Source organism: Apis laboriosa, unplaced genomic scaffold, assembly GCF_014066325.1.
Source record: "Apis laboriosa isolate Shangri-la unplaced genomic scaffold, ASM1406632v1 scaffold4_cov146, whole genome shotgun sequence".
NCBI lineage: Eukaryota > Metazoa > Arthropoda > Insecta > Hymenoptera > Apidae > Apis > Apis laboriosa.
The window spans coordinates 2067412-2082198 of NW_025223501.1; the positions used below are offsets into that span (position 1 = coordinate 2067412).

General features: G+C 23.3%; 4 protein-coding genes across 10 annotated transcripts; 1 reads left to right on the plus strand and 3 right to left on the minus strand.

Annotated features, from left to right (window-relative positions):
- Window positions 1-162: 162 nt before the first annotated feature.
- On the minus strand, window positions 163-4019 carry LOC122716984. The gene is made up of 11 exons (XM_043940598.1): window positions 3942-4019; window positions 3437-3621; window positions 3138-3347; window positions 2832-3044; window positions 2637-2749; window positions 2345-2563; window positions 1455-1617; window positions 1122-1331; window positions 812-1024; window positions 625-737; window positions 163-514 (listed from the first exon to the last, which is right to left on the minus strand). Exons 1-11 carry the CDS (start codon window positions 4001-4003, stop codon window positions 269-271), a joined length of 1947 nt encoding a protein of 648 aa, XP_043796533.1. The 5' UTR covers window positions 4004-4019; the 3' UTR covers window positions 163-268.
- Window positions 4020-5189: 1170 nt separating this feature from the next.
- On the plus strand, window positions 5190-8515 carry LOC122716931 (protein transport protein Sec61 subunit alpha). Its single transcript, XM_043940448.1, has 8 exons — window positions 5190-5342; window positions 5542-5609; window positions 5826-5891; window positions 5983-6193; window positions 6274-6531; window positions 6605-6771; window positions 6893-7282; window positions 7354-8515. The coding sequence occupies exons 1-8, from the start codon at window positions 5336-5338 to the stop codon at window positions 7615-7617; spliced, it is 1431 nt and encodes a 476-aa protein (XP_043796383.1). The 5' UTR covers window positions 5190-5335; the 3' UTR covers window positions 7618-8515.
- A 297-nt stretch (window positions 8516-8812) lies between these two features.
- On the minus strand, window positions 8813-12816 carry LOC122717022 (integrator complex subunit 5). 4 transcript variants are annotated; one of them, XM_043940670.1, is made up of 11 exons: window positions 12360-12816; window positions 12151-12280; window positions 11680-12089; window positions 11458-11593; window positions 10729-11398; window positions 10416-10663; window positions 10140-10345; window positions 9925-10071; window positions 9712-9852; window positions 9448-9624; window positions 8813-9290 (listed from the first exon to the last, which is right to left on the minus strand). In XM_043940670.1, exons 1-11 carry the CDS (start codon window positions 12579-12581, stop codon window positions 9069-9071), a joined length of 2709 nt encoding a protein of 902 aa, XP_043796605.1. In that variant the 5' UTR covers window positions 12582-12816; the 3' UTR covers window positions 8813-9068. The 4 variants fall into 4 exon arrangements, with proteins under 4 accessions (XP_043796605.1, XP_043796604.1, XP_043796606.1 ...); XM_043940669.1 differs by having other exon boundaries at window positions 8814-9290; window positions 9364-9624; XM_043940671.1 differs by having other exon boundaries at window positions 8814-9290; window positions 9364-9624; window positions 12356-12492.
- A 651-nt stretch (window positions 12817-13467) lies between these two features.
- LOC122717220 (protein MANBAL) lies at window positions 13468-14703 on the minus strand. Of its 4 annotated transcripts, none has more exons than XM_043941068.1 (3): window positions 14679-14703; window positions 13769-13948; window positions 13468-13660 (listed from the first exon to the last, which is right to left on the minus strand). In XM_043941068.1, exons 2-3 carry the CDS (start codon window positions 13937-13939, stop codon window positions 13562-13564), a joined length of 270 nt encoding a protein of 89 aa, XP_043797003.1. In that variant the 5' UTR covers window positions 13940-13948; window positions 14679-14703; the 3' UTR covers window positions 13468-13561. The 4 variants fall into 4 exon arrangements, with proteins under 4 accessions (XP_043797003.1, XP_043797001.1, XP_043797000.1 ...); XM_043941066.1 differs by lacking the exon at window positions 14679-14703 and adding an exon at window positions 14470-14609; XM_043941065.1 differs by lacking the exon at window positions 14679-14703 and adding an exon at window positions 14365-14517.
- Between the last annotated feature and the right edge of the window lie 84 nt (window positions 14704-14787).

Here is a 14787-nt window from a genome sequence, read left to right on the forward strand (position 1 = left end):
ATGTTTTCTCGTTAAAAAAAAAAAATATATATATATATATATGTATATGTATATATATATGTATATATATATAATGCTATTTACTTTTATTGAATAAGAAATTTAAATCAATTCTTTTTTTAGTTTAAAATGTTTATTTCTTTGCAAAAATTGCTACAGAGAATTTTTATATACAATCTATAAATTTTGTTATTTAGTAATTTAATATTAAAAAAATATGTTTTATATATATTTGTATATATTTTAAATATTTATATGTATATCTATTTTAATTTATTTTTGGTAGTTTAAATGAATTGGCAGGAAAACCACAAACACCTAAACCTTTAATGGCAAATAAATAACCAGCATGTAATTGTTCTTTTAATTGATTCTCATTTAATCCAATACGCGCTGATGTTACATACAAAATATCAAGATTAGGACCACCAAAAGCAACACTAGTTATGTTCTTAGCATTATTAATCTTAACAAAACGCAACAATTCACCTGTTTTCGGATTTACGTTGAGAATCTAAACATTAAAAATTTCCTTTTTTCAAAAAATAAATGTCAATTATTTCCTTACAATGTATTTTATAATAATTATTAATTATAATAGAAATTGTATGTAATAATACTTACACCACCTCCACCATATACAGCAACCCAAAGATTTCCATTTGTATCTATAGTCATACCATCTGGTAATCCAGAAATATTATTTTTTAGGAAATCAAACACAATCTTCTTATTTGCTATAAAAAAAAAAGAATTAAAAATGTAAATTTAACATAAAATATATTATATTGATACATTATAAATTTCTTACATATGATTCCTGTTTGAGAATTGTAATTATATGCCACAATCTGATAGCTGAGTGAATCAATATAATAAAATATATCATTATTAGAATTCCAGGCTAATCCATTACTTATAGATACAGGAGATACTTGTTTTTTCAACATAAAATCATTACCAATTGAATAAAGAGATCCTACATTAGGTGGAAAAATTCCATTTTTTTCATGACCCATGGTTCCTAAAAAAAAAAAAAGAACTTATATTGTAAAAATGTATACTTTGAATTAGATATACACACACAGAATTGTATAAAATAATTCATATTTTTAACTAACCAGCCCATAATCTTCCAGAGGAATCTACTTTTCCATCATTTAATCTTGTCTCTATTCTATCACTATCTGCACTAACTAATATTTGAGCTGCACAATTTTCAAGGCTTTTCTCACTATTCCAAGAAAAAAGTACAAAATCTATACCACATCCAGCAACAAATTTATCAGTGCATCCTTCAAGAGGAACAACAAATCCAACTGGTCCATTTTCTAATTATAAATATATTTATAAAATATATTAAAATTAATAAATTTTTAGAATTAGAAAATATATTAAATAATAATAATATTAAATATATAAAATAAAATTAAAAAATATTTTTAATTATTTACCAATAAACACAGAGGTAACAATACCAGATGCAGGATCGAATCTGAATACTTTTTGGGCATATATATCAACAAAATAAAGTTTTTGAGAAATAGAATCCCAATGAGGACCTTCACCAAGATCATATGGTCCAACGAGTGGTTCAAGAGTTATTTCTGACATTTTCTAATTTAATAATTATAAATTGCATACATTTTTATCGATTTATAATCGTGATATATAATACATATAACGACAAGTGTTTTTAGTGCACGAAATGTAAATAAAAAAAGAAATATATATAAAAATTATTGTTGTAATATTGTTCATTTATTCAAGTATTCAAAATTTATTTACTCGCTTATATGATACTTACTTTATTATTATTTTCGTTATAAAATAATATGATTTTCACTCAATATCGAATTTAATAATTAACAATTTATCTAATTCAATGAGATTTAAAGAATAAATAATACTAATATAAATGACAGAATTTTTCTTTATATATCATAATTTAAATAGATAAGATTTTGTGCTTAATAATCGCTTTTAATAGTACATATACTATATATATAATGATTTATTACGACATAGAGTATAATAGGTTATCAAGTTTAAAAATAATTTTATTTTATCATAAAAAAAACTATAAATATATTGATAGAAAACAACAAAGATGAAATATTTTTACAATTTTTGCAATATAATGATTAAAATGTATTATTAATAATTATTTTTTATATTAATTTAAAAATTTTAGTGTTTCTCAATAGTAAAATAATATTTCAGAAAAACAAATATAAAGTTTTATTTATTTTTATTGTTATCTCTTTTTTAATATTATCTGTGCATACTAAATATAAAATGCATAAGAATATTTGTTTTTAAAAATTATTACTTAAATTTTAAATGAATTTGCTACAAGACCATGTACTCCTAAGCCTCTTATAGCAAAAACATAACCAGAATATGGTTTTTCTGTCAATTCCTTTTTAGTTAAATCCCGACTAGATGTTGTTACAAATAAAATATCTAGTAGAGGTCCCCCAAATGTGCAACTGGTTACTTTTGTAACAGGAAGCTCGATAAGACGTATTACTTTACCAGTATAAGGATTGACATTGATCACCTGTTTATTTAATATGTTAATATTTTATAAATATTATTAATGATATATAAAAGAATTTTTTTTAAATACTTACACCACCTCCACCATATAAAGCTATCCAAAGATTCCCATTTCTATCTATAGTCATACCATCAGGTATTCCAGAAATATTATTTTTTTGGAGGTCAAATACAATTCTTTTATTAGCTGAAATGAATTATATTTATTATAAATTTAAGTCAATATGAATTTTCTATTTTATATGTAATATATTTCAAATGATTTCTACATATAGTTCCATTAATAGGTTCAAAATCAAATGCTGCTATTTGAAGTGTAGGAGTATCAATATAATAAAATGTATCATCCTGAAGATTCCAAGCTAATCCATTACTATTAGTAACAGGAGTTAATTCTTTTTTTGGTTTAAGATCTGAATCAATACGATATAAAGATGCTTGATTAGGAATAACAACATCATTTACTTCTGGTCCTATTGTTCCTATAGAGATATAATAGATATATATTATATGAATTAGTATTTTCATTTAATAGAAAGATTGAAAGAGAAAAAGACTGATCATTTCCAACTAACCACCCCAAAATCTTCCTAAAGAATCTGCTTTTCCATCATTCCATCTAGTTCCATTTCGATCATTATCAACAATAGTAAGTACTTTAGGAATAGATTTGGTAACATTTCTATGTTCATCCCATGTAACTAAAATGAAATCTGTACCACAACCAACAACAAACTTATGAGGTTCTCCTTCAACAGGAATAGCAAATCCAATAGGTCCATTTTCTAGTCATTTATAAATAATTATTCATTAACATTAATTTGTGAAAAAGTATATTGATGCCTTTTTTTATAGGAATATACTAATAATTTACCTATAAATATATAGGAAAGATCTTTTGTTATAGGATCAAATCTATATATTTTTTGTGCTTCTATATCAACAAAATAAAGTTTTTGAATATGAGAATCCCAATGAGGACCTTCACTATGCTCAAATCTGCCTATTATTGGTTCAATAACTAAATCAGAATTATGTTTGAGATTTATATCGATTTCTCTATAAATGATAAAAAATTATAAATATTTTCAATAATAAGAAAAAATAATTTTCATGAACTAACAAACTTTTTAATTATGATAAATATGTTTCGCAATTCAAAATTTTTATTTATATATATAGTTATTAAAATTTCATATTTTGTACAAAATAAATATTATAGTATTTCTTTTTATACTAAAACACACATTGAGAAAATAGAAAATAAGTGAAAAATATTATTTATATTAATATTATATTATTTATATTAATATTGTGTTGTTTATATTGTGTAAAAAAAACTTAATATATGGTGAATTATAGCAAATCCTTTCACTTACATGCCATGAACAAAGAAATTAAAATATAATCCGAGAAATAATATTATATAAATATTTTGCATTGTATATGAAATAATGCTATAATTATAAAATATGTAATAAGCAAAAATTAATAATTTAAAAAACACTTTTCGAGAAAAATAACTACTTTGCTCTTTATATAGTATTTCTCCATTCACCGACCTCACTGATAATTGCAAAATATATACAACTGACAGCATATAATTAAAGATAATAGCTTGACAAAATTGATGACAAAATTTATATTATAATTGATGTTGAGATATATAATACTTAATTATATAGGAAAACAAAATTTCCTGTAACTTTTTATTCGCGATTTAATATTTTTCATATAATATGAATTTATTAGCATTATAAGAAGTTTTATTTTAAATAAAATTAATAAAGAATTGTTGTACAATTTAAAAATAATAGAAATCTATCTACATTATTTCGTTTAAATTAAAATTTTTATTTATATAAAGGTATATATTTCTACAGAAAGTGTAATTTTCTTAATAATTTACATTTTTACATTTTTCAAAATTATTGTTATATTCGAAAATATTTTTTAATATTATAAATATATAATATGCTTAACAAACTAGATAGAAGAAATTCATTAATTAACATAGACTTAACACAATAATATATTTACGTATAATATAAATGAATTCTAGTTGGAAAATATCATAAATTTTTAATGTAAAATTTATGTTAATAAATAATGATATAGATAATGTAAAATTATTTATATTAATTATCGTATATGATAATGAAAGTTTTTAAAAAATAATTTTGAAATTTTTCTAAATTTATGATTACATTTTTTTTTAGTAATTTATAATAAAAATTTTCTATATATAAATTATTGATATTTTAATGCTTTCATTACAGATTTTCATATATAAATTTTTATATATTATTTATTTATATTTTTATATATTTTTATATGTTATTAATATTCAAAAAAAATTTTTATATAAAATTTATTTTTGCATTTTAAATTTCACATAAATATTTATATTATTATATAATAAGAATTTTTTTCATTTCATATCTAATTTAATATTAAATTCGATTTTAAATAAAAAAAAATTTTAAAAATATGCAATGCGCACGTGCAAATTTGACTATGGCGTCATCTAACATCATTTTTAAGAATTTCTCCCTCGTGCCGGCCAACATCATCAGGTCACGTGACAATAGCATATTGATACGTGTCGACAAAGGGAGCCACGACTCGCTACAGTTTGCCAATCGAGCATACGCAGCCAAGTTTTCTCGGATTCTTGTTTTAAACTAGTATCTTCGCAGCATTCTCAATTCTAAAGTGAGTAGGAAGTGTTCTAACATCGTGATCCTTAGAATAGTTATACCTCGGATTCAAAATGGGATGTAAGTATACTACTTCCAGTCAAAAATTCAAAAATATTTTATTTAAAGCTACAATCATTGCAATTAACTAAGATCGTAACCTGACTTAATTTCTTTTCTTTTAAAACATATTGTTCATTTCATTGAATTTTAAATATTTTATTTTTCATTTGATAATTCTGTTAATATGAGATCTAATTTTTTTATATATATTTTGCAGTTAAATTTTTAGAGGTAATAAAGCCGTTTTGTAGTATACTCCCAGAAATAGAGAAGCCGAAACGAAAAGTAAGTTTATATCAAACTATTTTTATTTCTGTTTTATATTTATAGTATCATATACTATTTTAGTATCATTTACTTTTTATAATTATTTTTTGTTTGTGATTTCTAAAAATAAATTCTTTATTATTTATTAGTCAAATTCAATTTCATTTAAATGTTTACTTAGAATATTTTTAGAATCTTTTTAAAAATGATTTAAGAATTTAAATATTTTTATAGATACAATTTCGAGAAAAAGTATTATGGACTGCAATTACATTGTTTATTTTCTTAGTATGTTGTCAGGTAAGAATAGTTTTATTCTTAATATTAAATTATTTTGCATTAATATTATACAAAATTTGTTTGTATAATGAAATATATTTTATTTTTACAGATTCCTTTATTTGGAATTATGTCTTCAGATAGTGCAGATCCTTTTTATTGGATTCGAGTTATACTTGCATCAAATAGAGGAACTCTTATGGAATTAGGAATTTCTCCTATTGTTACATCTGGTTTAATTATGCAACTATTGAGTGGTACGAAAATAATTGAAGTTGGAGATACTCCAAAAGATAGAGCTCTTTTTAATGGTGCTCAAAAATGTAAGAAAAATATAATACATTTCTCAAAATTATTGATTTTTTTTATAGCTATAACATATAATTTATTTTTTGTTTTTCAGTATTTGGAATGGTTATTACTGTTGGTCAAGCCATTGTATATGTAATGACTGGAATGTATGGTGATCCAACAGAAATTGGAGCTGGTGTTTGTTTATTAATTATTATCCAATTATTTGTTGCTGGATTGATTGTATTATTATTAGATGAATTACTCCAAAAAGGATATGGATTGGGAAGTGGAATTTCACTTTTTATTGCTACAAATATTTGTGAAACAATTGTATGGAAAGCATTTTCTCCAACTACTGTTAATACAGGTATGATTTTATTTTCTATCAATATTTGTAAAAAATACTGTACACTATAATTAAAATAGCATTTTTATTTAAGGGCGTGGTACGGAATTTGAAGGTGCTGTAATTGCACTATTTCACTTATTGGCTACAAGACAAGACAAAGTTCGAGCTCTTCGTGAGGCATTTTATAGACAAAATCTTCCTAATCTTATGAATTTACTTGCTACAATTCTAGTGTTTGCTATTGTAATTTATTTCCAGGTATATATAATGGAATTATTTTAATTTAAAATATATATATAACAATTTCAATGAAAGATAAAATTATATGAAAATTATAAAAATGTATATATATATATATATATATATATTTCATTCGTAGGGTTTCCATGTTGATTTACCAATCAAATCTGCTAGATACAGAGGACAATACAGCAGTTATCCTATCAAACTGTTCTATACGAGCAATATTCCTATAATTCTTCAATCTGCTTTAATATCTAATTTATATGTTATTTCACAAATGTTGGCTGTCAAATTTCAAGGAAACATTATTGTGAATCTATTGGGAGTATGGTCTGACATTGGTGGCGGTGGTCCTGCACGATCTTATCCTGTTGGAGGATTGTGTTATTATTTATCGCCACCAGAATCTGTAGGACATATTCTTCAAGATCCCATTCATGCTATTCTTTATATTTTGTTTATGCTTGGATCTTGTGCTTTCTTTTCAAAAACATGGATTGAGATTTCTGGTAGCTCAGCAAAAGCTGTAAGTATTTGTTTTACTATTTACATTGCTTTTTAATGAATTTTGTATTTTAAGCAAAATATTTATTGCAGGTTGCAAAACAATTAAAAGAACAACAAATGGTAATGAGAGGTCATAGAGATAATTCTATGATCCATGAATTGAATAGATATATTCCAACTGCAGCAGCGTTTGGTGGATTGTGTATTGGTGCTTTATCTGTATTAGCTGATTTTCTTGGTGCAATTGGTTCAGGTACTGGTATTTTACTTGCAGTCACAATTATATACCAGTATTTTGAGATCTTCGTTAAAGAACAAAGTGAAATGGGTGGTATGAGTACACTACTTTTCTAAATTTAATTTACATAGACTTTACAAGTGAACTTTTTTAATTCTGAAGAACTGAATAATAATTTATTATAAAATATGTCCATTCGCGACGTCAAATATTATTATTATTAATTACTCAATAGAGTAATAGAAAGTCTTCAATATGAATCAAGCACATTTTTATTTCTTGTTTGTCGTTTAAAAAATTGCATATATAAATACATATACGTATTACATGATAATTTTTTTTTTTTTTCTCAAAATAGTTTTCTATGCATGATCATCTCATACTTAAGAAATATTTAATTAAATATTTTTTCATACTTACTACGTATCAATCTGTAGATTTTGCAATTTTTTATTTATGCATCGTGATAAAGAATATCTTTTTTTATATATGAAATATTAATAGTGATTCTGCACTGTGTCAATAAATATCAAAAGGGATTTTGAATAATCCTTTGATATTGTCCAGAATTGAATATAATGTTGACAAAGCGTAGAAGTTCGCACTCGAACGTGTAATATGTAAAATGCTCGAATGTAAAAAGAGATATTCAATTTGAATGCTCTGAATTTATACACAAAATGTTATATACAACGAGCAGTGTACATAGGAAGAAAGTAATTAAATATTTTCAACATTTTTTTTTTACTAGTGTTTTATACTCCGAGTAATACGGAGTCATATAAAAGACTCTCAAAACGCGCGATTAAGATCGTGACGTTTATGCGAATCGAATCATTGCATAATGTATAATCATTTCGTCAGGACGAGACACCCACCTAGGGTATTCGTACAATCAACTAATTCGTACAATGTTCGCTCATCATAAATATCATTCCTATATTAATAATAATAAAAGTAAAGTAATATTTGTTTCTTATGTATTTAAGTGAATATGCTTTTATAAAAAGTAAAGCTTATTATTTGTCTTGTTTCCCTTCTTGCTCCAATTTGTATTAATTTGTTTTTAGCGTTTGAAAGTAGCAAATTATATTTAAGAAAATGAAAATAATTCATTTGACATAAATAGATAAAAATGGTGGAAATTATTTATAAATTATGTGCATTGTATTTGTATATCGTATTATATTGTATATTACTTAGTTATATTCAAAAATTAGTACACTTAACTCCTATTTTATATAATATAAATGATATCTTTTATTTTATATGTAGAATTGTTATTAAAACATGACTGAAAATATATTTATTGTCCAGAATAGTAAATGAAAAACCCATGTTTAAGTATTAATCCAAAATCATTTTAAATAAATAAAGAATTAATGCAATATTAATTGAAAATGTTCTATAGTAATTTAATAAAATAATCTAAAAATATTATAAAAATGTGTGGACATTTAAAAAATATATTAATATTTAAAAACTTTTTTAATACAATTTAACAATTAATTTGTTAAATTTTTGTCATTCTATCCACAAGATTATGTATATATTGTAAAAAGTACAATTATTTATTTTCATTATAAAAGAGGGCAGCATAAAGTGGACCCAATATATGGATATTGGCTAACAGAACTAAACGGAGTGTTTCTGTAAATCGTAAATTTGGAGTAGAAGTATCTGTATCTCTCCAAGCAATATTAGCTCCTTCGCTGCGCGTGAAAAGAGCTGGTGATGGAACATTTTCACGCATATAAGCCCATACACATTCTTTCATTATAGTATTTATCTATAATAATATATATTTTATTTTAACTTCAAAATAATATATATTAGATAATTATGTAATTACAAAAACCCACCTGATGCGGTTCTAAAATTGGTAAAATATCTCTTATACTTGCCAATGGAGGTGGTAATAATTGACCAAGTGCCATAACACTTACGAGTAAAGTACCTTCTTCGATATTCCAGTTAGCTATAACTGTGGCAGCAATACCTCTCAACAAAACTGAACAATAAGCTAAAGCTGGTCTGTACCAAGCTGTTAATTCTAACAATGTCCATAATAATGGTACATCTTTAAATGTTCGACGGATTTGTAAATCTCTTTCTATAGTAACCTAATATAATAATTAAAAAATTAAATATTAAAATTAATTTAATTCTTAAGATTAAAATTATAATATTTTAAGATTCTAACAAAATACCTTTGTAAATTCTTCATCAGGCCATGGTAGTCCATTATACATAACATCAGGTGAAACTAATTCAACTAATAATAAACTGACCATTGTTAAAGCATCTAAGTTCACAGGATATCGTTCCGATTCACGATTGCTACAACAAGCCTATTAAATTTAGATATTGAATGAATCTTAATATTTTTATTCAATAATTATGTAATATTTTAGAAATTTTACCTTTATTACATCAACCAGCAATATTTTATTTAAAGCAATAATTTCTTTATCAATTGTATTTTCTGGTGGTGGTCTTCTAGGACCATGTCCAATGACGCCAGCGTGAAATACCGAAGAGTGTTTTTGAGCTAACATCGTACTTGTAACCTAAATAAAATAAAATTTGTATAATTTTTAATAACTATTAATAATTTTTAAAATTTTTAATTTTTTACCTGTTTATGATTTTGATGTAAAAGTAATATTTCCTCAAATTTTTGTTCAAATTTTTCTTTTGCTCCAAAATATTTTGCAGGATCATTATTGATACTATGTCCCAAAATTTCTCTTAAAGCTAAAACTCGGGCACAAGATGAATAAAAAGTTAAATCTTTTAATAAATGACAAATGATTTTCATACCCTGTTGTTTTTTTGTAATATCTAAAATAAAAAAATTTATCAAATTTTTATCTGAAAATTTTTTTGAAAAAATAATTATTTTTTTAATTACCATTTTCTGCTATACATAAAAAAAAATATTGAATTACAGCTCTTGTTAATTTTAAAGTAAGTTCTACATTTGGCATAAAATTATCTTTTTCAGACATACTAAATAAATCTAACATTTTAGCAATATCATTAGCTAAATTGAAATCCATTGTTTTAGTTAATAGAGTGGAAATTTGGTGTAAATTGGATTTTATAGCATGAGTTATCATTTTTGATCGAAATACTACTATCTTATTAGATTTTTCCCATCTATAAAAGAAAAATCATATAAATATAAGAAATATAACTCTTTTTACTCTTAATTATATACTTACTTTAGCAATATTGTAAGATTTTGAAAGAGTTGTCTTGTTTCTTGTTTCTCTATAACATTTTTGTAATTTATTTCTCTAAGTGCTTGTTCTACAACTTGTGTAAAATAGCTATAACTAGCTAATACATTCTCTGTTTCAGATTTATTAGAGGAAAATAGTATGATATTATTAGAAACTAACCGTATCAAAGCCGCAAGATGAAAAGTAGTTATAGCTTTGATTAACATATATGATGCTGCAGATATTAAAATATTAGGACTTTGACTTCCAAGAAAACATAGCAATCGCACAGCGGTTTGAACACGTAATGAATTTTGATTTAGTAATAATGGTAATATTACTGGCAATTCTTGTTTCATAGAATTTAATAAGGAAATATTTGCACATTGTGGTCCGTGTGTTCTCAAACGTAAATCGATTTCTTGTAATACTAATTCTAATATTTCAGAACATACGTTTTTTACACTTTGAGCAGCATTAATGCTATGATACCCAACATTACTTGTATTTAAACTAGTATCTAGTAAAATATTTATTATCTGAGATGCTCCTTGTTCGCATCCTAATATCAAATGAACAGTTAAATCTATCAAAGCTTCTGGTTGATTATCAAAGTATTTACACCAATCTAATGCAAATAATGCTAATTGTGGAATTATATCTGGTTTTACTGTAACAAAATAGATAAATTAAATTTTATTTCTTTTATCATAAAATATATTTACTTACATGTTTGTAATATATCATTTGTTATTGCTTTTAAAAGAGTTTGTGAAAGAGATGCTAGATTTAAAAGAAATGGAACAGTAGCCAATTTTTGATTCTTTGTATCCTCATCAATATTTACATCTTCTTCTAAGCTCCACTAAAAATAATATTATTATTAATATTATTAAATATATTTTGAGAAAAAATTTTTCAGTTAATATTAGGACTTAACATAATTTTTACTTTGAATAAATCTAATAAAGCTCTTGTAATATCTTGAAAATGACTACCAGCCAAATGTCCCAAAATTCCAACTACTGAATTCAATTTAGGATTTTTAACATTATGTTCATGTCCTATTGCACAAAAATCTTTTAGGCCACATGATAATACTCTGGTAATAACTGTATTTGGAAAACAACTTCCAACATGAGCTACTACCCAATCAAAATGAGGGCTATGTAATACACTAGTATCTAATAGTGCTTTAATACAAGATTCTGTATCTGAATGCATAAGACATTGAAGACATTGTGCTGTGATATCAATCAGAGTACGTGTGGCACAACAAGACATCCATTGTTGAAGAAAATCATTAATTCCAGCATTCACAGGTAAATTTCCACGTTTTGCATAATCTGAAGAAAGTTTACCTATAAAAAATTTAATACTTATTATAACAATTTGATTTATAATACCTTAATAATCATATACCTAATAATTCTAATGACCATGCTGAAATAATTGGTGCCCAAGCTTCTGGATTTCCATTAATAAAGCTACTTAAAACATTGTGAATTTCTGCTATTATAGTTTCTTCACATATTGCTAAATTTTGATTTGTCTAAAAAAATAAAAAAATTTATATTAGAATTTTTAACTAAATCATATATTTTATGACATATTATTAAATACTTACTTACTTCGATTTGGCGAACATATTTGGTAACTGCAACAAAAAACACGTTGCAAAAATATTCAAGTACTGCATCTCTTGCAGCAGGTACATTTCGAAGTAAAGATAAAGCTGTTCGCGTTACATCAAGTGTGCTTGTGCTATGAGTTGGGCGAACTGCTCCAGAAATAAATTTTCTAACTTCTGCCAAAATATCTTGTGGTGATAATGTTCCAGTTGGATGTAACATTTTAATTTTAGTCTGTTAATAAATGTAATTTAAAAAATATAGCATATTCTTTTACTTTTCTTAAATTTTAGGTTAAATATAATCATAAAACTAATTCATTGCAGTTGCAACATTTCTTGTAATCATTATTATTATTATTATTATTATTATTATTATTATTATTATTATTATTATTACTATTATTATTATTATTATTATTATTATTATTATCTATTAAAAAAATTAAGAAGTTAAAAGATATAAACGTGTGATAATATATAATAAACTTAAAATATAATACACGTTTTTTCATTCTTCAAATAATGTTTCTACTTGTTGCCTACAGATCGCGTATATTATGATACATATAATGATCGATTTTTTATCGAAATTTTAAATTTAGATAAATAAAAAAATATTTCATAAAAAATATAAAAAATCATATATCAGTTTATAATTGTTTATAATTGTAATATATTTTAATATGAAAAAAAATGATGAAATATAATTAAATTGTTTATATTTATTTCTATTATAAATATATTTTTTTAATTATCTTTTGCATGTTTTTTTCGGAAAAAAATATTAGATTTATTTATTTTATAATTTTTTTTCCTAATTTTTTTCAATAAAAATGGTTTTATGATAATAAATAAATATATACTAATAATATTACTAGTATTTTATAGTATATACTAATAATATAAAATAATATTTACTAGTATATCTACATGTATTAAAAAAATTTTAAAATATTGCATTTACAATTTTAAAAAAATTAGAAATAGAAAAAATTATATCAATAAATTTTTATTAAAACAATATACATTCTTTCAAAAACAATTATAACTGATTTATATTATAAAATATTATTAAATATTAAAAAATATCATTGATACATATTTAATCTAAATAATAAATTATACAAATAGCATTTAATATTTAATATTAGTTTTTAAAATTATTAAATAATATATTTTTCATATAAACAAGAAAACAATTCAACGTCTTTTCTTTTTTTCTTGTTTTCGTGGTCTATGAGGTCTTCTTGGGGTAACCTGAGGACTATTTTCTGAGCATTCAACATCACTTGGATCATCCTGTTAATATATTCAACATAATAATATTTGTAAATCAATTAAATTCATTATTCAATACTTTATAAAACTCATTATATAAAAGATTAAAATAAATAAAACATTAAATACCTTCAAAGCACCTATACCATCAGAAGGGCCTACTTGATAAACTATTATTGCCAATAAACATATAACTTGGAATATTGCACCAATATATAGTCCAAATCTTAATAATTGTTCAAATAAAGTTTCTTCTGCTGGAAGTAAAAGCCGTTTTAATTGTGGATCAGTGTCTGCCATTTCCAAATACTAAAAAAAAGAATAATTTTATATTTATAATAATTTTTAATATTGTCATCTATAAAATTCTAATTTCAACAATTTTTTGTTTTTCATTGATAAAGACATGAATATATAAATAATTAACAAATTAAAAAATGGCATTTCTATTAATTCATTTTGATATATTAAAATAATATTCCATGAAATAAAAATCTAATTTATTTCTAATATATATTATCAATTATATATATTATTAATATAAAATTTTTTTTTTTATTTATCTTATTTTTCATCTTTCTATTTTGTTTTTACTAAAGTATATAATAAATAATGATATTTGTATTTATAAAATATAAATATAATATTTCTAAAAAATTTTATAAAAATTCAAAAATTATCATTACACACAAAATATTTTTTATTTAAATATTTTTACAGATTACATTTTAAATATTATCTTCTTAAAACATATGTTATATATTTAGAAATCAATAATCTAAGCGATCATAGAATTTTTATATCATACAAGCTTGACAAATACTACCAACTTTCTCACTGACGTTTATGTCAATAATTATTTAAATGTCAGTCGATTTCTATCGAAATATTGATAAAACTGATATTTAAAGAAAGTTGAAACAATCGAATATTAAATGATTTATTAAGAAATACGTTCTAATTGGCACGAAATAAATCTTTTAATTTTTATTTATTTATTTTTTTTTTTAATTAAGCAAAAGAAGTGAACATAAAATACTTATTCTACTTCTCTTGAAGTTGGCAGCAGAAAGTTTATTCATATACTTTAAACTAGATGGCATTTTGTATTGAAGATTCGATATAAGCGCCAACTACCAGTAGTATTT